Source organism: Rhinatrema bivittatum, chromosome 2 (assembly GCF_901001135.1).
Source record: "Rhinatrema bivittatum chromosome 2, aRhiBiv1.1, whole genome shotgun sequence".
Lineage (NCBI taxonomy): Eukaryota > Metazoa > Chordata > Amphibia > Gymnophiona > Rhinatrematidae > Rhinatrema > Rhinatrema bivittatum.
The window spans coordinates 388,432,885-388,460,161 of NC_042616.1; the positions used below are offsets into that span (position 1 = coordinate 388,432,885).

General features: G+C 40.2%; 1 protein-coding gene across 1 annotated transcript in view; it reads left to right on the forward strand.

Moving 5' to 3' along the window:
• The window catches only part of ADCY2 (adenylate cyclase 2), a 1,371,519-nt gene that overhangs the window by 1,262,316 nt on the left and 81,926 nt on the right, over positions 1-27,277 (forward strand). The window contains exon 20 of the mRNA XM_029590013.1: positions 18,475-18,633. Coding sequence (XP_029445873.1) covers positions 18,475-18,633 — 159 coding nt within the window. The remainder of the gene's footprint in view (positions 1-18,474; positions 18,634-27,277) is intronic.

A 27,277-nucleotide genomic window follows, 5' to 3' on the forward strand; every position in this document is an offset into this window, starting at 1 on the left:
AGAATCTTCATTCCGCAGATAAAGGGTGACTTGTAATTCCATCTATTAGATTGGCCCGTCTCTCTGAAGTGAGAGAACACACAATTTCTATAACAGGTGCAAAATTGTGGAATACCTTACCCTTCGAACTCACAACACAGAAAGTCCTAAAAATATTTAAGAAAAGGTTAAAAACACTACTGTTTAAACAGGCCTAAGGTCTAACAAATACTCATACAATCCAACACATTAGGGAATCCTAAAGCTATTAACACTGATTATTATTAATATAACCTTATATCATCAATAATTTTTCATAAAGTTTATTGTTCCATTCCCAAACACTTACACATTTTATTATATAACATTTAACATCAAATACATACAGTGTTTTAACTACATAATTTTATAGCAGCATTGTACCCAACAGTACACATACACTAATGCATATCGCCCATCATCATAAACATATATCTTCACACTATATATTATAATAAATTTGATATGCACATAGTCCGGACATGTCCTGAATACTAATAACCCATAGCCATAACCCTGACCCCCTAATAACACATAATCACATTCACTCTCATTCACTAATTTTAAAAACTACATTCCCCATAAAAATATCACAATACTCTTTATAATGACCTTATCAGTATCATCTAATAATATATTTCAATTAATTAGCACAGCACTCCCACCTTATATATATATATTCCAGTTGCCTTATTCCCACAATCTCTCCGTGTATTCCACGGGGATTTATTTAACCAGAATTACTCCATGTGTTCCTCAGTTGTTTATTAAATCCAACAATGTTTCTGAATCTTCATCAGCACAAATGTTTTACACCAATCACCCGAATCTTCATCAACAGGATTTTTTGAACACCAATCACCCCATTTCTCCAATGTGATTCATCTCTGTCTAATAGCAAAAAAAATTGAAGTTTGGGATGCCAGAATACCTCAGGCTTTTGGGGAGTAAATACTCATGATTAAAGGTGAAACTACCACTTACCTGATAATTTTCTTTCCTATAGAACAGTCAGGCCAGTCCATTACGAATGAGTTAAGCACAACAACCAGCAGATGGAGACAGAGATCAGAGCTCACTGATGTTACCTTCATATACTTCTGTGCTGATATTAATCTGCCAGTAAATTCTGTAAATGCTGTGGACAGCTTTAAAACCATAATCAATTTTCTTTAATTTCCTTTTTTTTTTCAACTTCTTGAAGAATAAGAAAGTAAAACAAACATTAAAGAATGGTAAACATGGGGAAAATGGAAATAGCATCCCCATATTCAACAAAAATTTAGGGTCTGGCCTCTGTCAGCCATACGCCTTCCATAGAGATTCTGCAAAAATTCTAAAACCATACAAAACAGAAAGCAACAATGAGAGGGAGCATGGACTGAGCTGACTCTTCTAGAGGAAAGGAAATTATTAGGTTAGTAGTAATTTCTCCTTCCTCTTCCAGTCAAGCTATTCCATTATGAACAGGATCTACCAAAGCTACTTTCTCATAGGACAAGTTGCTTCTCACCCCCCCCCCCCCCCCCCCCCGCAACACCGCCGAGGCAAAAGAGGCATTGTGCTTCACTCGGACATCCAGATGATAATGCATAGAAAAGATATGCATGGATGACCAAGTCACCACTCTGCAAATATCTGATGGAGATAGCAACTGCATTTTCATCTGTGAAGGAGCCTGTGCCCTCATGGAATGCTCTTGAATCTGCTTCATCAGAGACACAGCCTCCACAAACACAGCCATGATCACTTCCTTAATCCCTTGTTCCACGGTCGCTCTAGAGGCTGCTGCACTTTTTCGCATGTCACCATACAGAACATACAGATGGTGGTGAAGTGGTGAAGATGGTGGTGAAGTGGTGAAGATGGTGGTGAAGTGGTGAAGTCTAAAACTGTGAACGACTTCAAAGGGGCGTGGGATAAAAACTGTGGATCCATCAAGTCTAGAGGGCGTGAATAAAGTGGAGGCATTCAAACACTGCACGGAGCGGCAGTAGCCACAGCGGCATTCAAACACTGCACGGAGCGGCAGTAGCCACAGAGGCATTCACGGAGCGGGATGCCAGTGGCCAGTAGTTGGTGTTCCACCTTCATGAAGCGGAAGGATGGAGGGCTGCTATTTCCAAAAAAATAAATAAATAAAACAAAACAAAAAAATAAAAACAGGGGTGGGTAAGAGTATGGGGCAAGGGGGTGGCCTGCTTGTTACAGCGGTTGCTACCCCTAATTGAGCTGGATGTCACTTGGATGCAGATACAGAGCTGCTCTCTAAATTGGGTGGAGGGGAATTAGGGCTGGAGGGTACTGGAAGCCAATAGTAACAGGTGGGAGAGAGAAAAAGGGAAAAAAAATGGATAAAGTGCGTAGCTTGCTAGGCAGACTTGATGGGCCGTTTGGTCTTCTTCTGCCGTCATTTCTATGTTTCTATGTTTCTATGTCTGAAATTTGGAACTCATAGGTCACCTTGAGATAACGTAAAATATGTCTTTGCACATTTATTTTTTTTTTATTTATTTAACAATTTATTTATATACCGACCTTCATAGTAGATTACCATATCGGATCGGTTTACAGTTTAACAAAGGGAAAAAAACTAGAGTAACAAATTCACGTAAACGAAAGATAACCAAAGCAGGAATAAGTCAAAGTTACAATCAACAGGGGGCGAGAACTTGGAAGCTTGCAACAAGCTGGAAAGAAGAAAAGGCCAGTAAAGTAATTTTACCATAGAGTGTACAAATTATGTGCTTCTTCATCCAAGGGATGAAGAAGCACATAATCTGCTGCACTCCCCTCCTTGTCTAGTAAAGGCAAGAAAATAAATTGATTCATGTAGAACTCAATACCACCTTTGGAAGAAAGGAAGGCACTATACAAAGCTGAACCCTATCTGAAATAATCATTAGAAAAATTCCCAGCAAGAGAGAGCCCGCAACTTCAATATCTGCCTCTCTGAACAGATAGCAATGAGGAAAACTGTCTTCAAGGTGAGCAATCCTAGGGAATTGCTCTTAGGAGAGAACTGTGGCCCCGCCAAAAAGAAGAGGACCAGAATAAGATTCCAAAGGGAAACCAGAATCTGAACAGGTGCAAAAATGTCCTTGCACTCAAAAGCATTTGTGCCCTTTCAAGGGCCAAGACTGTAAGAGAGAATCAATCTGAATCCTCATGAGCCACTGGATACGTACCATGGTCTCAGGGACGATCTGGAACAGATAGAAGAGCCAGCCCCAGATGCCTAGTAATCTTTTGAATTTATCTGCCTATCATGAGCCAATGTGGAAACACATACAGAGTTTCCCTACACGGCCACTCCTGGACCAGAGCATCAAGACCAGCTGACCACAGATCTCTCCTGTGACTGAAAAAACAGTGTAACTTCACATTTACACTGACTGCCATTAAATCTAGAAACAGCAACCACCACCTGTCCATTATGAGGTCGAAAGCCATATCTGGTAAATACTGTTCTTCCAGATCCAGTACATGCCAATTGAATAAAGTATTGAACTGAGTAATATTTCTTTTATTGATGTATGGAGGGTTGTGTCTAGAATGGAAAAAGCCTTGGCCCATTCTACTCTACAATTGAATAAGTTAGCAGAAGCTATGAGGATGAGATTTCAAGATTATGATCCACATTTGAATAAAGTGGAAAATGAAGTCTCAGTTTTGAAAACGCAAATAGTAGTGGAACAAGCATCAAGAGCTGCTTTTATTAAAGACAGTTTGATGAGTCATGTGATGCAGTGAGCCAAAGGCTCCAGGTGCCTTCCCTCAGGATCCTTCACCATCTGGATCCAAATCCTCCTTTTATCACAATTGTGACTCAGACAAGCGAATACGTCTCTTTCTGAAACATATTGAGCCTTGAGTAGTTGATTATGACCACGCGTTTAACCAAAAAGGAAAAGGAGAAGCCGAATCTGCTGTGTCAGACTTTGCTTTATCCTGTGGCTTGAGTACAGCCGCAGTTGCGGAACTTATCTCTGTGGTCGTAACAGTCCTTGCTTCCAGATTTAATGAACATTCCTCACAAATCGCAGACATCAAAAATTCCTTATCAGAATTCTACTCCCGCATGGGCACAGTGGAAGGCTGGATAGGCCTTGTGGAGGATGACACATTGGCCCCTAACGGTGAAATTGGAAAAACTCGAGAAGTTAATTAAAGCACATGAAGAAAAAATTGACAACCTCAAGAATCGCTCTCGGCAATCTAATCTGCACTTCGTTGGTTTGCCTGACTCAATTACGAATGAGAAACTTCAGGAGAAAATAGAGAAATGGCTACCCGAGGAACTTAAAATGGCTGATCTAACCAACTGGCTGCGCATAGAGGGCCAGATTTTAAAACATGCGCGCAGGCATAGATTTTGTTCGCGCAACCCGGTGCAACCCGGCACGAACAAATCTACGCCCGATTTTATAACATGCGCACGCAGCCACGCACATGTTATAAAATCCAGGGTCGGCGCGTGCAAGGGGGTGCACAATTGTGCAACTTGCTGCGCCGAGCCGAGCAGCCTTCCTCCATTCCCTCCTGCCCCCCCCCCTCGCACCTTCCCCTATCTAACCCACCCCCCAGCCCTAACTAAACTCCCCCCTGACCTTTGTTGGAGAAGTTAGGCAGGCGTAACTAGCGCGCTCCGGCTCTCCATCCCCCGGCCCGGTGGCTGTTCCAGAGGCCTTGGTTCCACCCTCGGAACGCCCCTGGTCCGGCGCCCACCCACAGCCCCGCCCCCGGCACACCCATTTTTTCAAGCCCCAAGACTTACGTGCATCCCAAGGCTTGTGCGCGCCGCCGAGCCTATGCAAGATAGGCTTGGCGCACGCAGGGAGAGGCAGGGGTAGGTTTTCGGGGTTTGCATTTGTATCTTGTGCATGCAACCCTTTGAAAATCTACCCCAGAGTGTGGGATCCATAATACCAGAAAGAAATAGACCACGCATGGCCCTGGAAAAAATTTTAAACTTTGCCCATAAGGCGAAGATTCTGCAAGCTTACCGTCAGCACAAAGATCTAAGCTACAAGGGAAACTGAATACTTATTTTCCAAGACTGTTCGGTGTAGGTCTCCACCTTCTGCAAGGAGTTCAGGCCGACCTGTGCAGAATTGGCCAAAAGACAGATGCAATTTGCACTAATGTATCCAGCGTGACTGAAGATATGATCTTCACAGGGTTTTACATGGTTGGACTCAGTACAAGTGGCAAAGGATCATCTAACCAATATGTCGCAACCGGCTGAAGAGGACGCGCAACGTTGACTTTGCTTTTGGTACTGAGACAGTATGTCACTTAATGGGCCTGGATTGCAGAATATTTTGGTCTGCAGTTGGCAGATAGAATAATGTTGGCCAAATATATTTAGTCTCGACAATTTATTAAGTGAAACAATGGAATATTTTGAATAAGATCATTGTTGGGAAGTAAGCCAGGGATAGTTGATTATGCATGTGACAGAGGACTAAAAGGCTGATGTGCCAGAGACATCCGCCCTACAGAAGGGACTCTCTTCTTCTGTGAACTGGATTATGGACAACAGCTCTTTAGCTATATGGCACTTTTAGATCATTAGGGAATCACTTAATAACATGACAGTTGGGCAGCTTAGCTCAATCATGGTTCATATGAATTTTAATTTTGGCACTGTAGGCTCTGATTTCTGATTGTTATTGTGGGCAATCGCTAACGGTAAGCGTATATGAGAGAGAAATCTATTGTTATTACAAGGTTTTTCTTGCGTGTTTGCCCTTGGCACGCCTTGGGTTTTTGTTTCCATCATCTGAGGGAAGGCACCCGAATGCACCAAGACTCCCAGGACTCTCTGTTAGCGAGGATACACAATAGGGAATGCTCTGGTATAAGGGATGGGAGGAGAGAGGAGGGTGGGAAAGCACTACAAGGGAAGGGACTTGCAGCGGGGATCACGTAGGGGATTGTGGTAATCGACAAAACAATAAGATATTCTACTTTTGGATTTGCAAGGGCACTCTCTTTTTTTATTTTTATTTTTTCATGGGTCTACTGGATTTATCTGAGCGACACATCAAGCACATGAAGGGCACCTTCACTGAATATACATCGGGGCAGCATTGGGATATATTCTCTTTCTGTAGATATGATAAGTAGTAAGAGGAGGTTTATAACATGGAATGTAGTAGGATTAGGCACTCCAGTAAAATGTGAAAAGGTAATTTCACATCTCAATAGATTGCGAGGCACTGTAATATTTTTGCGACATAACCATATGTCACCCATAGAACACCTTAAGTTAAAAAAAAAAAAAAAAGGTTTTAACCAAATTTATGCAGTCTCAGGTTCTTCACATAGCAGGGGGTAGCATTCGTTATCCACAAATCAGTCTCTTTCCAACCACAGTCCCAAAACATTAACCCAAACGGGAGAAGTGTTATAATCTGAGGTCTTTTTTTCTTTTTTTTTTTTTTTTTTTGGAAGGCCGCTTATTATGGGGTCTATTTATGGGCCAAATAAATATGATCATTCTTTTTTTTTTTTTTTTTTACTGAGGTGGTCATGCAGGTCCTAGCCTTAGAAACCGCACATGTGATCTTAGGGGAAGACTTTAACTGTGTTGCAGATACAGTATTAGATAAAACTTTTACTAAGTGACAGCTGCCTCAGGATGAAAAGAAGGGAATCCCAATTTGCTCTATGCTTAGTCGATGTCTGGAGAGTGCTCCACCCTGAAGCGAGAGACTTTACTCTGCCCGGGCATGCAACTAACTCTCAAGCACAGTTGGACTATATGCTAGCGTCTGAATCTTTGTTTTCGCAGGTGGTACAGACACAGTTGAAGCTCTTGTAATTTCAGACCACTGTCCAGTTTCATGTTGTTTTCATGGGGCTGTGATTTCTCTTTATGGAAAATGCCACACTGGCTCATACAGGACAAGCTTTTTTGCACACCATTGAAGATCTTGCTGGCAAGGGTTTGCACGACACAATGCCCAAATTAGGGAGAACCCATCTTGTACTGGGAAACTGCAAAGGCAGTGCTAAGGGGGGATATCATTGGCTATGTGATTGCCAAGAAGTGGAGAGTAGATAAAGACATTTTGACTTTAAATAAACAACTTATAGGCATAGAGCAGCTCTTGAGCCATCCTTCTGAAATGACTAAAACTAAGTTTTTTTGCCACTCAAAAGACTTAAATGATATTCTACACTTAAGAACGACTTCTTCCTTAATGTTATTAAGGCACAAGCTTTATTTTACATGGCAATAAATCGGGCAAGCTCATGGCGAATCTGGTTAAGGGAAGAACACAAATTGATATTTGTAATGGGGTTGCGTACATCCCATGGGAGGGTAGCTGCAGCAAATCAGGATATTCATGCAATTTTAAGGAGTATTACGCTCATTTATATTCTGCAGAAGAAGGTGACAGTATGCAGAGGGGATGCTTTATGCAGGGGCTTAACATGCCGTCATTGACTCCCTCTCAATTGAAACTTCTTAATAACCCCATAACGAACTCTGAAATAGTGAAAGTGATCAGATTGCTACCATCGCTGAAGGCGCTGGGGCCAGATGGTTTGACAGTGCACTTCTACAAGGTCTTGACCCCATTAGTTACAGACAGCTTGAAAGACTTGTACCAGGTAATGATCCACCTTGGACAGATGCCCGAATCAATGCAACTGGCACATATAGTCGTTCTACCCTTACCAGGTACAGACCCACAGTTGACATCTTCGAATCGTCCCATCTCGCTTTTAAATGTAGACATCAAAATATATGCAAAACTGTTAGCTAATAGAATGGTTGATATTTTGCCTGGCCTCATCTCCCCTGGTCAGGCGGGATTTGTTAAGGGACGTCGCTCCAGCATTAATATTAGGTGGATACGTGTTTTTTTAGACTTTTGTAGACAAGATCGGTTCGTGGACCCAGTACTGATAGGATTCAAAACAGAAAAAGCATTTGACAGGGTCTCATGGGATTTCTTATTGTCTGTTTTAGAATGTTAGGGGGATTCTGGGCCCATCTTGCAGGCGATTCAGGTGCTGTACAGTAATTCATTGCCAAAATTTTGATAAATGGTACGCTTTCTGAGTCATTTAGGATGTCCAGAGGTACAAGACAGGGATGCCCCCTTTCCTTCCTATTGTTTATCCTTATCATGGAACCATTAGTGGCAAGAATAAAAGATATTGCAGCTTGCAGTGTGTAATCAAGGATTCCCGTTTTTGACATCTTTTTTGTTTGCCGATGACATTTTTATTTGTTCCACAAGCTAAAACTGTGCTTTCTCAGGTCCTAGATATCTTTGCTGCATATGGAACTTTTTCAAGGTTTAAGTTGAATCTTGACAAATCAGACATTTTAGATATAATGGGCCACTTGCATGACAATTAGGACTCCCTTCTTTTAAGGTGGGAAAAAGTAGCCATCAAATATTTAGGAGTTTTCATTCACAAAGATCCAAAGATGTGGTACAATAGATTAAATAATATTAACAGGTAGGCACATCCTGAATCGAATCCTCATAATACAGTGGTCCTGTAAGGCGAGTAACAATGTTTCTGTGATATAATTTCTCCTGAATCCATGTTGTGATGGAAATAAGTTATGTGAATGTATGTGATCTGATAATTGTGAAAGAAATGCTTTTTCTATGATTTTAGCTAAAACTGGTAAATTTGATATGGTTCTATAATTATTTATTTTGTTAGGTTTTATTACATCTAACAACTGCACATTTTAAAATATTGGGGATATAGCCTTCTTTTAAAGATAAGTTTGTCATAGTAGTTCTATATGGGACAATTATCTCATCTATTGATTTTAACTTTGGGATGTGTGGCTGGATTTAGGTTACTTAGTATTGATTGTAATTCTAATGTGGATGTGTGGCTGGATTTAGGTTACTTAGTATTGATTGTATTTCTAATGTGGATGCAAAATTAAATTCACTCCAATTATGGTCAACCATTGATTGTAAAGAAATATTATGAGATCGAGAACTACCAAAATCTTTACATAATTTTTTTAACTTTTGTATTAAGAAAAGTTAGCAGATTTGTTACATATTTCATATAATGGCACTGATATCATATCTGTTTTAATGTTCTGTCATTTGTTAATGACTGTACCAGAGAGAATAGTGCTTTAGAGTTATATTTTATATCATGAATTTTACATGTGCAATATTCTTTTTTTGTTTTATTTATAAAAGTTTGATATTTGGAAGCTGAAACTCTTTAAGAAGTTAGTGTTTCATTTGATGTTTGTTTTTTTTTTTTTGCCATATTCTCTCTTTGTGTCTTAATTATTGTTTTAGTTCTCTAATTTTACTATTATACCATGGCTTACTTTTATCTTTGATTGTAACTTTTTTCTCAATAAGGGGATTTATCTCATACATTATTTTCTGGCTCGTTTTAACCCATGACTGGATTGCATTGTCCATGTTATCTAGTGATAACATGTAGATGACATTGTTTACTTTAGTCATTGGCTCTTCTATAGTGAATTTTTTGCTATATTAGTTTTTTAGTTTCATTGTGGTCAAATGCGATGTTCAAAACTGTATTTATAAGACTGTGATCTGCCCATGGAATAGGCATGATTTTTGTAAGATTTACCATGATGTTTTCACTGTTTATAAAAATTAAATCCAAGGTGTGACCACCTTTATGTGTCAGTCCTTTAATAATGTTGGTCCATCCCATCATGGACATGGTGTTTAGAAAGGTTTCATAAGCACTGGATTTATTTTCTAAATCTATGTACATATTGAAATCTCCCAGAATTATTGTTGGAGTATCTATTGATATGTACTTCATTAATGTTTCAGGTAATGGTGAACTATCAGATTGCAGAAGTCTGGGTGGACAGTACACAAGACAAATAGTAAATGAGTTGAAATTAAGCAAACATATCTCATATGGTTGAGCAATTAATGTTTCAATCATGGAAAATGTTAACTCTTTTTTTTTTTTTTTTTTTAGATATTATCAAACCCCCCCCCCCCCCCCTTTTGTATCTCTTGGAATTGAAGTTACGTTATAGATGGAATGATTAATTTGATTTATTAATGTCGTACCAGTTTTTTTAAGCCGTGTTTCTGTTATGCAATAGATTGATGGCTGTTGATCCTCAAGAAGATCATTTATGATATTAAGTTTTTTAGTTATTGTTTGTGCATTAACCAGTAAAATGGATAAAACTATACATTGTGTTAATAATACGAAGTGAGATGAGATTTTTATAAGATTTCTCTGATTTACCCTCTTATAGTGAAAATTTGAACATCTATTTCCTATAACTACTACTGATATTGGTCTACAGGTCATATCTAAATGATCCATGTCCATATTCCCTCTGTAAAAATGAATTATTATCAATTAATGGAAGTCTCACTCAGGGTCTGCTACGAAGGGGCGCCAGAAAGGGGCAAGCTCCTTTGTTGCGCTCCTTCAGCACGCAATGCCTCCAGTGTTGCGCTCGATATGGTGACATCAAACTGGGCAGATTGGAACAGAACATCCAGTCTCTGCTGTTAGCAGACAGCGCGACAAGCTCTTTCACCTGGAGATCTCAGGTATGGCCTCTGTTGGTGCTCTGAGGCAGGGCAGCAGATCAGTTCGGTCTCAAATGTGGGGAGATTGGTCTTTATATATTCTATATGCTCTATACTTTATATTCTCTCCCAAATCAAACTTGTTGCTTTATGGACGTGAGCTGGACCCTCTCAGAAATCCCCAGATCCAACACCCTACTTAAGTTTGGATGGAGAGGAAAAGGAAACTCATATCCTTTCTTGAACTGGAGAAGTCCTCTCTAGGAAGAAATTGTCCAACTTTAGTCCATCACATAGGCATCACCAGAAACTGTTAGGGAAACCTGTGAATAAAACAAACTAGACACTGATGGATGTAGAAAAGAGGAAACTCCCTTTATGAGTGAAAGACTTTCATGGAGAGTATGTGCAGACATAAACACGTCTCATATTGCTTAACATTTCAGCCTGGTTTTATATACATTTAGTCACGTGCACTCACCACAAACGGTCATCTGCTTGACACATCTTTCCTATTTTTTATCAAAACTTAATACTTTGTGGCAGAAATTAAACTTGAGTACTCTCAGCTTAATTTTCATTTCTTCAGGGCACACATTAGCATTCTCCATTTTGTATGGATTGTAACCATTTTGTTTAGCAACTATATTAGTTATCCTTATACATACATGATTGCGTTCAAAACCTGAAGCTACTCCTTGCCCATTTGATGGCAATTCTGCTTACCCACAGCTGCTCCTGGACAGGGAAGTGTGTATACACCATCTCATTGGTCTTTTACAAAACATTTGACATGATGGTCAACTCCTTATCAGCTTCCATCAGAGCACTCCAAATGGCTTGGTTAAAGGCCAGTAGTTTGCGCAACGATGTTCACAATAAGCTAGCAGACATACTCTGGCTGGAAAATCACCTCTTCGGTGACATTGTCACATTTTAAACATTGTATGGATACCATTCGCTCTTGGATGAGAGAATGGTTTAGACCTAAATGGTGGTAAGATCACTCTTTTAAGGGTAGGGAGGAATGATCTGCAAACTTCAAACTTAGTGGACTATGTGCAATTACAAATTAGAACTAAAGTTCGGAATTTGGGTGTGATATTGGACTCCAGTATGAGTTTTAAATCACAAATTAAGTCCACTATAAGCATTGGCTTTTTATAAATTCAGATTACTTATTCCATTAAGGCATTTGTTAACTGTTGAGCTATTCAGAACGGTATTACAAGCTATGTTGTTTACGCAGACAGATTATTGCAATAGCTTGTATGTAGGCCTCCCAAAAAGAAGTATTAGAGCACTGCAGCTATTACAAAATGCTGCTGCTTGAATTCTGTTGAAATTAAAATGAAGCGATTATATAACACCAGACCTGTAAACCTTACACTGGCTGCCCGCTAAATGGAGGAGTCAGTGTAAGGTTCTTACTATAGTGCATAAATTATTGCATAGTGAGAACCCAAACTCTGTTCAATCCTGTATTGTTAGATATAGCCCAGGCCAATAATTAAGGTCTGCTAATTCGAATCAGTTAACCGTTCCCTCTGTACAGAATTATCAACTGCAAAACCACTGAAACTAGGGCATTCTCTTGTATAATCCCCGTACTTTGGAATGTTTTACCTCCAAACTTACGTACTGAAACGATATAAAAAGTATTTCAGAAAGCAAATAAAGGCAGCATATTTTGTTAAAACATTTAATTAGTTAAAAATGTTAAAATTGTTACTGATGTATTGTAGCTGATTTTATACTAAAATGAATTTGATTATTTATGAATTGTGGATGTTTCTATGTACTCCCCATTGATCAAAGTTATGGAAATTTCAGATTATAAAACATGCTAACTAAAATGCTAAACAAACTCAGAGAAATAGTTGCTCAGATCAGAAGCATTATCTAGCAGTCCAGTCACTCTCATTCAGCTCTGATCAACAGATGACTTTGAGGCAGCCCTGCTTTGCTTTTAGGCTGTCATACTTTCAGAGACACCCATTCCAGCAATTCCAGTGGTGCTATGCTCCTCCTCTGCTTCCACAGCAACAGCAGCTTCCGGTGCAAGGCCAGCAGCACCAACCAAAAGCAACACAGCAGATCTAGCCAAGACCTGGACTAAGTATTTGACCAGCTCCAAACCCAAAACAAAAACACAAAATGTCACTCAAAATAGCAATGCAGCAACCCAGTATTTTTTTTTTCATTTGCAATTTATTAGATTTTTCATAAAGTATACATAAGTCATACTTTCAGGAAAAAATAATACAGAGTGGCATTACAGGAAATATAGAACAAAAGAAAAACATCTCAAACGTACAAATCTTTATCAATTATGTCCTCTTAAGTAACATGAATGAGTGGGACCTGAAATCCAAAGGGGAGAAATCAAGAAAAACAATTTAAAGGTAAAACTGGCTTAACAATTTTTGATGGTTTTCTTTCTTTACTGATTACCAAACAATTACTTATTGTGGGACTATGGTCACCATTCTTGCATTTAGAAATGACTTAAGTTGTTCAATAGCAGTAAATGCAAAATTTTCACCTTTACCCTTAATAAGACATCTACATGGATATCTTAATAAAAAAAGTGTAGCCAAGGGCTACTACCTGAGGTCTTAATTTTATAAATTCCTGTCTTCTTAATTGGGTGGGTCTAGCAAAGTCAGGGAAAATCTTAACCAATTGTCCATATACATTTTCAGAGGAATTTTGAAAGAATGCCTTCATCACATTACTAACATCTCTTTCTATGACAAAAGATACTAATAAAGTACCCCTGCCCAATATCTCTACCGCAGAGCTTTCAATAAACTGAGTGAGATTCTCAAAAATAGGCAATTGATTTCCTTCGATTTTCCTTTCAATCTTCGTCAGGAAGTAGGTCTTATTTATAATGGGCAATTTTGATTCATCAAATTTCAAAATTTCTAGGAAAACCTTTTTTAACGTGCTTTGGGCGTCTTCTCCTAAAGCACAAGGAAAATTTAAGAATCGCAAGTTCAAGTGTCTGTTATAATTTTCCAGTGCCTCCAATCTTTTGGACTGGTAGCCCAAATCCTTTATCATTTTAACATCTACTATTTGAGCTTGTGTAGTTTTTTTCTCCACCTCTTTCAGCCTACTTCCAAAATCTTTCATTTGATCCTCCGTCTTAAGTTTCAGGTTTTGCATTTCTGTGTCCATTTTCTTATATCTATCGTCAGCTTCTTTGACAAACTGACCAATATTGGCCATTAATTCCTACAGCAAGTCCAGTGTCACCGTGGCCGGTTTAGGGGGATAACAAACTCACCCCTTCCCTGTTCCCTCGGCAGCACTGGGAATCTCCCCGTTGTAATCTCCGACAGTCTCTTCGTCTCCTCGCTCGGGTAGACTGGAGACACTAACGGCTCCTGATCTTCCGGACCAGGTATGGCTGCTGTTCCCAGCAAACTCGAGGAAAGTCTAGAGATTTGCGTCTCTCCTCCATCTCGGCATCCCCCCTCCGACGAGTGGATGATGTCATCAGAGAGCGTCCGCTGCCGGAGATCCGCCTGCTGCCCAGGCACCGGTGGAGGTCAGTAATCCGGGGGACTGAGGCTAACCTCCCCAGGCGGCGCTGAAGCTCCCTCTCCAGACAACACAGCGGGGACTTCATCTCCAGTTTTCACCATCAAGGCAGACGTATACTTGGTAATCCATTTCTGAACTTCGGGCAAAGATGGGTCGGTGGGGAAGACCCGCATTTTGCCCTTTCTTTTCGCAGGCATCTCGTTCAAGATAACAACTCTTTTAGGAGCGTCTTACAGAGCAACTGCTCTCACCGCCATCTTGGTCCCCGCAACCCAGTATTATTTATATATATTGTAACACTATGCATTAATGGACCTCATATAAAGGCACTGAGACTACACCATGATTACGGTGTCTTAAGTTTTATAAACTGCACTAGTGCCCATGTAGCATTGTTAATCATTGGTCCAAGATAAGAACAGCCATAAATCTCAAATGTGTAAATTTTTTTAGAATTTTTTTTAAATTGCACTCAAAAAAATCTTCTGGTACAAGTAATGTTCATCAATGGTGAAAGCAAAGGCAAAGTGATTTAAAACTTATCTTAAAGCTCCAGCCAAAGTAGAAAACTGAACTCACTAGTAAATTAGTGGAGTTCACAGGGACTGGCCAGATGTAGAAGCACTGTCATTATATTCCCACACTGAACCCGACTCTGCAGCGTTTTGAATTGTATTTTCATCAGGGGTCAAAAGATGGGGCACAGTACTGGATGAGAATCAGTGTTAAACCTGTTTCTCAGAAAAGGCTCTTAATGAATTTAGAAAGAAAGACGATCAGTGCTATTCCCCGTGGCGTTCTTCTGAGTGAAATTTTGGTATTTTGTATTTCTTCTTTTTCACTCTTTGGGTTATTTATATTTTATATTGTTAGTCTTCAAACCCAGCACTCAACCTTTCTAGTAGGGGGAAGAATTTCTCTCCTCCTGCAGGTGTGGTGCATAATCATCAAGGATTGCACTGTAGTCAAGATTGTGGAAACTGGTTACTGCTTGCATTTCTCCTGAACACCCATCCCTATTGCTCAGCCTTCAATCTGGATCCATCTCACTGAGCACAGCTCCACCTAGCGATAGAGTCGCTCCTCAGACAGCAAGCAATAGAACCTACCTGCCTGACTAACGTGGTCAGGGATTCTACTCCTGCTAATTGTTGTTCCCAAGAAATCCAGGGGATTGAGACCCATCCTGGATTTTAAAAGTCTGAACAATAATCTACTATAAGAGAAATTCAAGATGAACTCCCTCCACATCATTATGCCCTTCAGGCAGAGGAGTACATATGTGCTCTGGATCTTAGACCCATTTGCCCACATACCCATCAGTCTCTCCAGCTGCCACTAACTACACTTTATGGTGGAGTCATCTCATTATCATTACTGGCTGCTCTCAATTGGTCCCTCAACAGCACCGAGAGTCTTTACCAAATGGCTAGCTGCAGTAGCAACACATCTCCATCATCAGGGCATCTGTGTTTCCCTTATCTGGACAACTGGCTGATTACAGCAACTTCTCAGGAAGACAATTTTAACTCCAATAATCCCTAGAATTCATAGTGAATTTCAAAAAATTTACCCTCGCCCTATCTCGAAAAATTAAATTTATCAGGGCATAGATAAACTCTGCAGGAGAGAGTATTTCTTCCTACAAGAGAGCAGATGTTTTCGGATCCCTGGCTCATTGGCTGGTGAGCAGACATCCAGGGAAGTGCTAGTTGTTCTGGGTCACATGGCGGCAGCAATTATTATAGTATCGCTATCTCACCTCCACATGGGAATCCTGCAATGGAATCTCTGCTCCAAATGGAACCAGTTAACTCAACCCTTGACAATTTTAGTGAATATCTTGCAGGAAATGAAGAAAGAGCTCCACTGGTGGCTAGACTCCTACATCTTGCAGAAGAAGCATCTCCTTCCTTATCAGATTATGCTAGCGATAGATGCTTTCACCAAGGGGTAGGGAACACACACAGGTTCTTTCCAAGTCCAAGGGACTTGGTTGGCAGTGGAAAAGTTGTTTCAAATCAATTTGTTGGAACTATGCATTATCAGACATGCCTTAAGTGCCGCCTTCCATCTTCTCAAAGGAAAGGAAATTCTCATCAAAACTAACAACCATGTCAACAAGCAAGGAGGCATGGGATCATGGACTTTCTAACAAGAGGCCATAAAAATTTGGGAATGGTCATGTGACCATCACGATGTTATGCAAATGACCTACATTCTAGGGATCACCAACACATTAGCAGATCACTTTAGCAAAGTGTTTCTCCCTCAAGAATGTCCCCTACATGAGTCAATAGCCGATAGGCTTTTCGATCTTTCAGGACATCCCTCAATTGACCTATTGAACACATCTACAAAGCTTCAACTTGGTCATCAGTGCACACCTCCAGGTCACATTATTGTCTGGACAATCTATCAAGAAGCAACAGTAAATTTGGACAAGTGGCTTTGTGTAGCCTGTTCACTCAGTAATCTATTCTCCACAGTGGGATCCAGGTTTCTTATTTAGATAGTGCTCTGCTGCAGCCCTCAGCTTGGAGCTCGCCATGTATCATGGCTAATTCAGTCCTGCTTGTTGATGGAGAAAGCAAGTTTGCTTACCATAAATGGTGTTCTCCATAGACAGCGGGATGAATTAACTAGATACTCACCTGCCTCCCCAAAGAGTCAACTATCTAGCTAAACTTAGCTCTAAAATTGACTGAGGGGCTCACGAGGCAATGCCTGTGCAGGAATTCCCAAACATGCTCAGCAGAGAAAAAGCTCTATGAGCTGAGAGAGAAAAGTCCATTCAATGCCATTGGATGATGTCACCCATGTGTCATAGCTAATTCATCCTGCTTTGTATGGAGAACACCATATACAATAAACAATCTTCTTTTACGTATCAGATTATTTTTTCTGTTATGCAGTTAGAATCGCTTATTTCCGATACTTGTAATGAAATGTAGGTGTTCATTTTGATGTATATGATATATGATAACATTATGATTTGGTTTTTCAGAGCCTAATTGAGCATAGCTCTGCACATTGTCATATCATATGCTAGCCACTTTACTCCTGTATTTGCTGCTCTCTGCTTCAATTGTTAAGTATAATATATCATCACTTTACCTTTCATCTAATGTTTGTTCTCAGCTGGAGTAGCCTAGATGAAGGGTAAAGAAGACGTGAACACAGCAAAAATGGAAAATTGTGATAGTAGCAGAGTGTACAATTAATTCTATAAAATGAGGATCAAAAATAGCTGCCCTAAATATTAAGGAACACATGCCAAGCAAATTATTTCCCACTTGTGTGATTATAACATAATGAGTTAATATCTGCAGTTATCTGAAATGTGTGCTAATAGTCCCCTTGAAAATATTTTAAACATACTGTTTTTGTTTTTTTATGCATCATAAGAAAATAAATAAGAATAGTTTACATTTACATAATACTTTTTCATTCCAAAATAACAGATTCTAAATTTAGAATTTAAGACACATCAGGTGATGCTATCTATCTACAAAGCAAAATCGAAGGAATCTGTGATTTCAGTAAGATTGCTCTTAAATTTCTATACCAATAGATTCCTGTCACATTTAGGGAGTGAGGAAGACAGACTGAACATGTAAGGCACATTCTTTTCATGTGCTCTCTCTTTATGAGAGAGTCTATCTTGAAATACATTTAACTGTGCAAGAAAATTAATAGATTTAAAAGAAAAGCTTTTGGCCAAGCTTTGAAAACCATGGAATTGGGAAATGAAATGTGAGCATCTCATAATCTTAAAACCAACATTCAGTTGCACAGATGAAATCAGAGTTAAGATGACAAGGATATTGTCCGCTGGGCAAAATTCTTTGGAAACATTATTTTGCTTTTTTGCAAACTGTAGCTCTGAAAACAACAATAGCCCTTAAATGACCTTTCTCAGTTTACTGAAGCAATATATTGCTTGTTTGGATATGTTGATATTGCCTTTTTTAAGTTTATTGAAAAACATTAACTTTTATAATGCTTCTGTACCCTGATTTGTCAGTTCATTTGGTAAATAATTGTCTGATTACACTATAAGACAGTACCCTCTCTTTATTAGGCTGCATTTGAAAACCAAAGAAACTTATGATGAGGCCCTTAGTCTGAATATGACATTTTAAAAAGAACTTTACAAAATAGACAAGTTTTATACTGTAATTGGAGGTAATTACATTGAGAGTTTCAGTGGCTGCAGATAATAAAGGTTCCTGAATGATTAAAGCCTTGCAATGAGATTGTTCTTTGTGTGTGTGTTGTCTTCTTAAACGTAGACTCTTGCAGGACAAGTTGCCTATCTTTTCTTTACCTCTGTGTCCTCTTGTAACAGAATGAATATTACTGTAGGTTAGACTTCCTGTGGAAGAACAAATTCAATAAAGAGCGTGAGGAAATTGAGACCATGGAGAATCTGAATCGGGTGCTGCTGGAAAATGTGCTCCCAGCCCATGTAGCCGAACACTTCTTGGCACGAAACCTGAAGAATGAGGTTAGTCTCTTTCAGCTGGTAAACCTGCCCAGCCTCCTCAAGAGGGAATAAAAAAAGAAAATCTAGCATAGGAAGACAGCATGCCAATCAGAAAGACATCTGCTGTGGTTTGGTTTGGTTTTTCTCATATGTCTTACTTTTTCCTTATTTTTCAAAAGATATTTTAGTAAAACTAAGGTGATAGCAACATGAGACAAGAAAGTAGAAACTGATAACCTTAACTCGCACTGAAATTATGATGTATCTTGCTTTAGCTAAAGTACAAGTACTTTAGAAGAACCCATCAGCTAAGGTAATAGTCTGTGATAACCCTACCTGGCATATCCAGCCTCTCCCAGAAGGTCAGGAAAAAAGCAAACCGCCACCACACACACACACACCAGTAGAATGTCAGGTAATACCTCATTGTTTTCTGCATATTACTTGCCCTTCTCCTTGTTTAATTGTAGTCAGAAAATATAGGGGCAGATTTTAAAAGCCCTACGCGCATAAATCTAGGCAGATTTACGCACGCAGGGGACTTGCGCGCCGGCGCACCTATGTTGCATATGCCGCTGGTGCGTGCAAAGCCCCGGAACGTGCTGGGGGCTTGTCGTGGGTGGTGCGGCATTTGGGGGCGATCCAGGGGCGGGGCTGTGGGCGTGGTGCCGGCCCGGGGGTGTTCCGGGGGCGTGGCCGAGGCATCCGAACCAGCCCCTGGGCCGGGGAATGGCGTGCCGGCAGCTGGCTGGCGCACGCAAGTTACACCTGCCTCAGGCAGGCGTAACTTTCTGAACAAAAGTAGGGGGGAGGATTTAGTTAGGGTTGGGGGGTGGGTTAGGTAGGGGAAGGTGGGGGGGCCGGTAAAAAGTTCCCTCCGAGGCCGCTCCAATTTCGGAGCGGCCTCGGAGGGAACGGAGGCAGACTGCTCGGCTTGGCGCATGCAGGTCACACAATTGTGCACCCACCTGTGCGCGCCGACCCTGGATTTTATAACATGCGCGCGGCAGCATGTGCATGTTATAAAATCGGGCATAGATTTGTTCGCGCCGGGTTGCACAAACAAATCTACGCCTGCGCATAACTTTAAAAATCTACCCCATAATGTGGTAATAAGAAGGCTCTTTGTGTTCTCAGAATCTGGAAGGGCTGCTTCTTTGTATCTTTGTAAATTATTATTATTTTTTAAATTTTTAAGTTTAGCAAAGCCTAGAGAACACATATTCATTTTACAGATATAGGAAAAATGGGACACTTTGGGAGCTATGTAATAAGGGGCGCTAACGTTAGCACAGGTTTTTACTCCTGTTTTAGCTCACATTTTTCTTGTGTAATCTAACTCTGCTTTCTGCATTCTGGTTGCTATATTATACTGATGCTGTGCCCAGTATGGTAGTGTCTAGCTGATTCTACCACACTGGGCACAGCAGTAGAATAACTTTGGCTGCCAGAAATATGAATTTACTCCACCTTGGACCCAGAAATTTAGTTTCCATTGCTCTTGGGGAGGGCATCTACAGTTGAACAGTATACCAGCACTGTGCATCCATCTTTGGCATACTGTTTAACTGTAGATGCACACCGCAGGGAGCTTACATTTTGTTCAGCTAATTATAAGTGCCCACTCCAAAGAGCACATTCTTGCATCCAAGGCCCTTCAAAGTATAAGCTCTCTGGGCTGAGCAACTACAGCTAGCTTAACAAAGCATTAACTCTCTGGGTAGAAAGCACCTAAAGCTGAACAGGATGCCAAAGTCAGATGCTCAGCACCAAAGTGCATACTGTTTTGCTGAAGGTCCCCACCCCAGAGACCTTATGCTTTGAATTTGTCATGCTTTGCCAAAATGGCATTGCATGTGAAATTGGTGCTGTGCATTCCAACTTGTAGGCACATTCTCTCATTCAAGGCCAATTTGACAAGGAATGGCAAGTGTAATAAAAAAAATAAAATAAACTCTCTGGGGAATGCACCCGACAGCTGGATGAACAAAGCGTAAGTTGTCTGAGTGGGAACCAATAGCTAAACAGTACACACTTTAGCACTACATGTATGTGTGCTGTCCAGCTGTTCAGTAGACAAAGAAAATGTGTGACTGATGCCTGCTTCAGAGAGCTTACACTGGAAATATAACTTCTGGGTCTGAGGTGGAGTAAACTCACATTTCTGGTGGCAGTTGTTGTCCATTGTTGTGCCCAGTGTGGTCATAAACCTCAGACCCTGGAGGCTTTACATTTCCAACGTAAGCTGTCTGAGGTGGGCACCTATATCTGAACAGTACTTCATAGTCAGGATGCATTACCGTACAGCTGAAGATGCCTTCCCAAGAGAGTTTGTTTGGTTCAGCAATAGGTGCAAATCCCAGAGAGCTTTCACCTTCTTTGGTCTGAGGTGGAGTAAACTCTCACATTTCTGGTGGCCAAAGTTATTCTATTGCTGCACCCAGTCTGGTAGAAAGACTCTACCACTTGGACACAGCAATAGAGTATCATGACCACCAGAAATGTAAGTTAACTTTTACTCCAACTCAGGCTGATGCAATAAAAGTGCGAACAAAGCAGGCACTGAACAGTCAGCGCTCGCTTTCTTAATGCGCCCCAGGCACCCCCAAGGGAGGGCGCCATGCAATATTTAAATTAGGGGGTCACGTTAGGAAGGAGGCGCTAGGGTCACTTGTGCGCCCCTAGCACCTCCTTGCTAAAGCGACCCCCCGATCGGTTTTCTTAACCCGGCCGTCTGCCGGCTTGGAAAACCGACGCCAATTTTCACAACTTCGGTTTTCCTAACTCGGCTGTCTTTTAGGTACAGTTTCTTTAAGCATTTAAAACAACTACAGAAAAGCTTTTTTTTTCTGCTTTACTGTACTTATTTTAAATGTGCTCAGCGATTAACACCTGCTCCAGGCAGGTGTTAATAGCTGATCACTATTTGTGCGTTGAGGACTCACATTTTTTTTTTTTTTGCATCGATGTGAATGCCTAATAGCCTCATTCACAGGCATTTGCATGTGATGAGCGCTATTACATTCACTCCGTGTTGGACGCACGTTGAATAGGCACTATTCCCCTTATTGCATTATTTTATTTATTTATTTATTTGCGTTTTTTCTATACCGGCATTCATGGTTAGAAACCACATCATAATGCATAGGGGATTGATTAGCGCCTATTCAACCCACGTCCAACTGCAGGTTATACAGTGCACTCGGCCGAGCGCACTGTATTGCATCGGCCCCTAAGTGCATTAAACTAGGAGTATGGAGGTAAGCACTTGATGTTGGAAGGAATGTGACCAAAATGGACTTGCATGCAAGATTATACCCAAGTCAGGATCCCCAGTGCCAATCTTGTATGTAAGGCCATTTTGCCAAGTGAAATCAAAGGGTAAATTCTCTGGAACATGTAACCTTCAACTATATGAGATGCACAGCACCAAAGTGCTTAGAGATCTTACCCTTTGATTTCACTTGGCATACCTTGCTCAAAGAGTCTTGCATGTGAGACTGTGCTCAAGTCAGGATCCTAGTGCCAATCTTGCATGCAAGGTTGTTTTGTTGCACTCCTTCCAAGTTCAAGCTCTTACCTCTTTACTCTAGTTTTAGAGCACTTTTCTGAGAATTGATCCAAGCTGCCATGTATCATGATCCTCAAGAACTACAACCAGGTCTTGCTTTCAGGATATCCATAATGAAAACGCATTAGAAATATTTTGCAAACAGTGGAGGTAGTGCATGCAAATATATCTATGCATACATTACCTCCATTGTATGCAGATGTATTGCATGCATTTTCATTGTGGTTAACCTGAAAGCCAGATCTCGTTGTGGTCTGCGGGACTGGAGTTGACCACCTCTAATAAACAATGAAATAAAACAATATACAGTGCCAAAGCCTTTAACTTCTAGTGTTTTAATAGTCTTCCACAAAAATTCTAATTACTTTTTGTGTGTGTGTCTGTTCTGAAATTATATGTAGTCTCTGGACCCAAAGGAGTGCACTGTTAATTCATTAAGTTTAACTTTGGGACTATTTGTCCATTTTAGTCTACAAGGGGTTCATAACAGTTTCACTTCGATCATTGTCTTCTCCTATATTTCTTCATTATTGATACTAATGACATTCTTAAAGTTAATTATGCTTCCTGATTTGCTGGATAATTACGTTTATATTCTGTGCACCTCTGCGCTCATTCCACAATTTCTAAGTCTCAGCACTTCTAAGTGGGATTGTAAAATGACTTGAATAAGTGGAGCAGACTGTTAAACCAATGAGTATGCCAACCCATGAAATATTGCAGGGAACTAGAGGAAGGACAGAACCAGGTAATAAAATTTGAATCACTAGACCACTTTATCCCCCCGCCAGATTACCAGAGGACCCTTGTATTTTACTTGAACCAAATCTTCAGCAGGGACTCAGATCCAAGTGGTTCTCAAGTTCAAGGCCACTGCAAAAGTGGTTTGACATGGATGAAGTCTACATCATAGATTAAAGTTACCAGCTTCTTCTTCCTCTTAAGCATGGCCAGGCCCATCTGACCCCTGACAGACCAGATTCCCCACATTGTATACTGTATGTTGATGTGGCTTGAGATTTTTTTTACTTCTGCTTCCATAGTTGTTTTATATTAAAATGATCTTTTTGTTATTGCATATATTTATTTATTGTGAAATAGTTTGTTTTATACATTGAATTATGTATATAGTGATATCTACATTGCTTAGGCCATTGTGTTAAGCGAATAACAAATTTTAATAAAGATAATGATTTTTATTATTGTCCTCAAAAAATAAAGTAAAAAATGATATTCTGTTAGAAGTATGGTTCATCTGCTCTTTCTAGCCTGGGTAGTAGAATATACTCTCTCCCCCTCCGTGTTTGCTCTATTCACAAGCCCCTACCTGGATCAGCCCTGCAGCTGGTCTGTATCATTTTAAGAAGGTTACTATCCAGTTTAAGAATATTTTCATAAAAATGCTACTCTTATTTAAAAAATAAATAAATAAAAACCTTGTATCTCTCCCGCTCCCCTCTCCCAGACAGCTGCAGAATTGTATGCAGAAAAGAAAAAAAAATACCTCCCTTCCCCTTTCAGATAGCCATCAGTTGATCACTGTAAAAAAAAAAAAATCCCTCCCCATCTAATCAGCCACCAGTTTGTCATTAAAAAAATATATTTATATACCTTTTTCTCCCTCCCTCTTCCCAGCCAGCCACCAGCTGTCATTTAAAAAAAAAGATTAGAAATTCCTCCCTTTCTCTCCCCCCTCACCCTGCCATGCAGCCAACGGCCCGAGTGCAGGAGTTCGCTCGGCCCCTGGGCTTTTGGCAAGTTTTGCCAAAAGTCCCTGGGGGTCCAGTGGGGATCCGGGAGCGATCTCCTGCACGCGGGCCGTCGGCTGCCAGTAACCAAAATGGCACCGATAGCCTTTGCCCTTACTACCGGTGCCATTGGTCAGCCCCTGTCACATGGTAGGAGCACAAGATGGCGCCAATGGCCATGTGACAGGGGCTGACCAATGGCACCGGTAGCCCCTGTGACATAGTAGGTGAAAGGCTAACGGCACCATTTTGAAACCGGCAGCCGAGGGTGTGAGTGCAGGAGATGCCTCCGGCCCCCCCCCCCGGACCACCAGGGAGTTTTGGTAAGTCTTGGGGGGGGGGGTCAGGAGGGTGGGGGTTTGTTTAAATTGGCTTCTTTAGGCGGCCGAATAATTCGGCAAAGATTTGTTGTATTCGTAGGGAATCGTGATACATTTCAATTCCCCACGAATACAACAAATATGACCCTATACATTGCAGATTCCCAATTCGTAGGGAACGAATGCACACCCCTACCGTATATTCCAATTTTTCTCAACTGTTGGCAAAGCATTGTATGGTCCACATCATGATTCCTAGTTTTACAATTTGCTTTCCATTGGAAAAGATTTGATTTTTGTATATCATTGATTCCTTTCAGGTATTTGAAGGACTACCTCCCCTGTGTATTCTCTCTTCCAGGATATACATAATAAAGTCTTTCAGTCTCACCTCATATGACTTTCTTTACAAACTCCACACCATTTTGGTTGCCTTTCTCTGGACCGCTTCCATTTTGTCCTTACCTTTTTTGAGATAAGATCTCCAGTATTCCAGATGAGGCCTCATCTCATTACCACCTCCTTTTCTTGCTGGTTATGCCTCTTTCTATGCAGCCCAGCCCCCCTCTGGCCTTAGCTACTGACTTGTCACATTGCTTCACCACCTTCAGATCATCAGATACTATCACCCTGAGGTCTCTTTCCCACTTTGTGCTCATCAGACTTTCACCCCACCCCCACCCTTAACACATACAATTCCTTCAGATTGCTGTGCCCCAAATGCATGACACTATTTCTTGACATCGAATTTCAACTGCCAAACATTTGACCACTTATTGAGCTTTTCTAGGTCACTTCTCATCCTCCTTACTCCTTCAGATATGTCCACTCTGTTGCAGATCTTAGTGTCGTCTGCAAAAAGACAAATTTAATTTTTATTCCTTCCACAATATTTCTCACAAAGAAATTGATCAGAACTGGTTCCAAAACCAATCCATGAGGAACCCCACTTATCACTCTTCTTTCTTGAAAACAGTTTCCATTTACTACTACTCGCTGATGTCTGTCAATCAGCCAATTTGTAATCCATTGGCCCACCTTTTGAGTTTTGACTCACTCTCAGGCTTCACATTTTATTCATGAGCCTCCTATGTGGGACCATATCAAAAGCCTTGCTGAAATCCAAATGCAGCGATATAGGTCAATTTTTCAAGCAAAAAGTGGAAAAATGAACTATAGGACTTGATACTACTAGCAACTGCTCTATCAATTTGAGCATGAGGGACTTAACTAAATGGATGAATTTTGATACTGTTTCCCCTGATGAAATTAACAAACTCATTAGAAATATGAATCAGACATCACATCCGATTGATAGCATTCCCATCACCACTTTAAAAAATGTGGTTGATGATATTTCAACTCCCATCGCAAAAAATTATTAATTTATCCCTTCAAGAAGGTAACTATCCTCAGTAACTAAAAAGTGCAATTGTAAAACCAATTTTAAAAAAGCCAACACTTTATCCCCTAGAATTTAATAATTACAGACTGATATCCAACCTCTCCTTTTTAGCAAAAATCACAGAGAAAATAGTGCAAAAACAACTCTCGGATCATCTGGAAAATAATAACATCTTATATCCCACACGGTTTGGTTTTAGAAAACACTACAGTACAGAGATCCTTTTACTTGCTTTAAATGAAACAATTTTAAGAGGTTTTGATTATGGACAAAATTATTTCTTAGTGCTGCTAGACTTGTCAGCAGCATTTGATACGGTAAACCATGCCATCCTTCTAGACAGACTTAGAGAAACTGGGATAACAGAACATACACATAAATGGTTTGAATCATATATTTCTAATTGGTTCTTTCAGATAAAAATTAATAACACCATTTCCAAAAAAATTAAATTATATACGGGAGTCCCACAGGGTTCCTCATTATCAGCTACTCTTTTTAATATATATATTGTCATTTTCTCAGTGGGCTCGGTCTCACGCAGTACGTTTATGCTGATGACATGCAAATTCTTATTCCTATAACGAATTTGATAGACAAAACTCTTAAACTGATAGCGATGTATCTAGCAATGATTAAAAAGCTATTAACAGTATGAAATTTAGTCTAAATGTTGAGAAAACTGACATTATATTCCTAGATCGGAAAACCAGCAATAACAATAACAAACCCTCATTTTTGACATTAGAAGACAACAAGATGAAAATTGAAATTAGATGTCATGCCCGAAATTTAGGGGTGACAATTGACTCTGAACTCAGTCTAAATAAACACATCAATTTGAAACTTAAAGAAGGCTATGATAAATTACAAACTCTTAAATGGTTAAAACCCTTACTGGACCAAAATAATTGCAGAACAGTTCTTCAAGATTTACTGTTCTCCAGTATTGATTACTGTAATTCTCTATTCTTATGATTACCAAAAAGCACAATTAGACCCCTACAACTTCTTCAAAACAAAGCAGCTCGTCTACTAACCAACACAAAAAAATATGATCATATTACACAAGTTTAGATCTCGCTACATTGGCTCCCCATACAATATTGTATAGAATACAAAACCCTCTGTTTACTACACAGAACAATATATGGTGAAGGCACTGAATGGCTTAGTACCTCTATCAGATTACATAACCCCCAAAGAAATCTAAGGTCAAGTAATAAAGCTCTCCTATCCATTCCTTCAGTTAAATCAGCTCAATTAATGCAGGTCAGAAATAGGGCGATATCTCTCGCAGGACCAAAGATATGGAATGAATTTATATGGGGTCCATGCAGCCCAATAGCGTGTCTACTGAGTGGCAGTGGCAAGGCCCACATTGAGTAAAGAATTATATTTAAATCATTATCAATGATGTATAAGATTTTAAAGAATTCTGATGGTCTGATCCATAACCCAACCTCCATCTGGCTTTGCTCATCATTGCGGATCTACAAACCTACCCGTCATCTACGTTCTCTTACCCAAAATCTTCTAGATATCCCCTCTCCTAAATTAGCAAGGCTAGAAGTCACCCGAAAACGAGCCTTCTCAGTTGCGGGACCCATTTTATGGAATT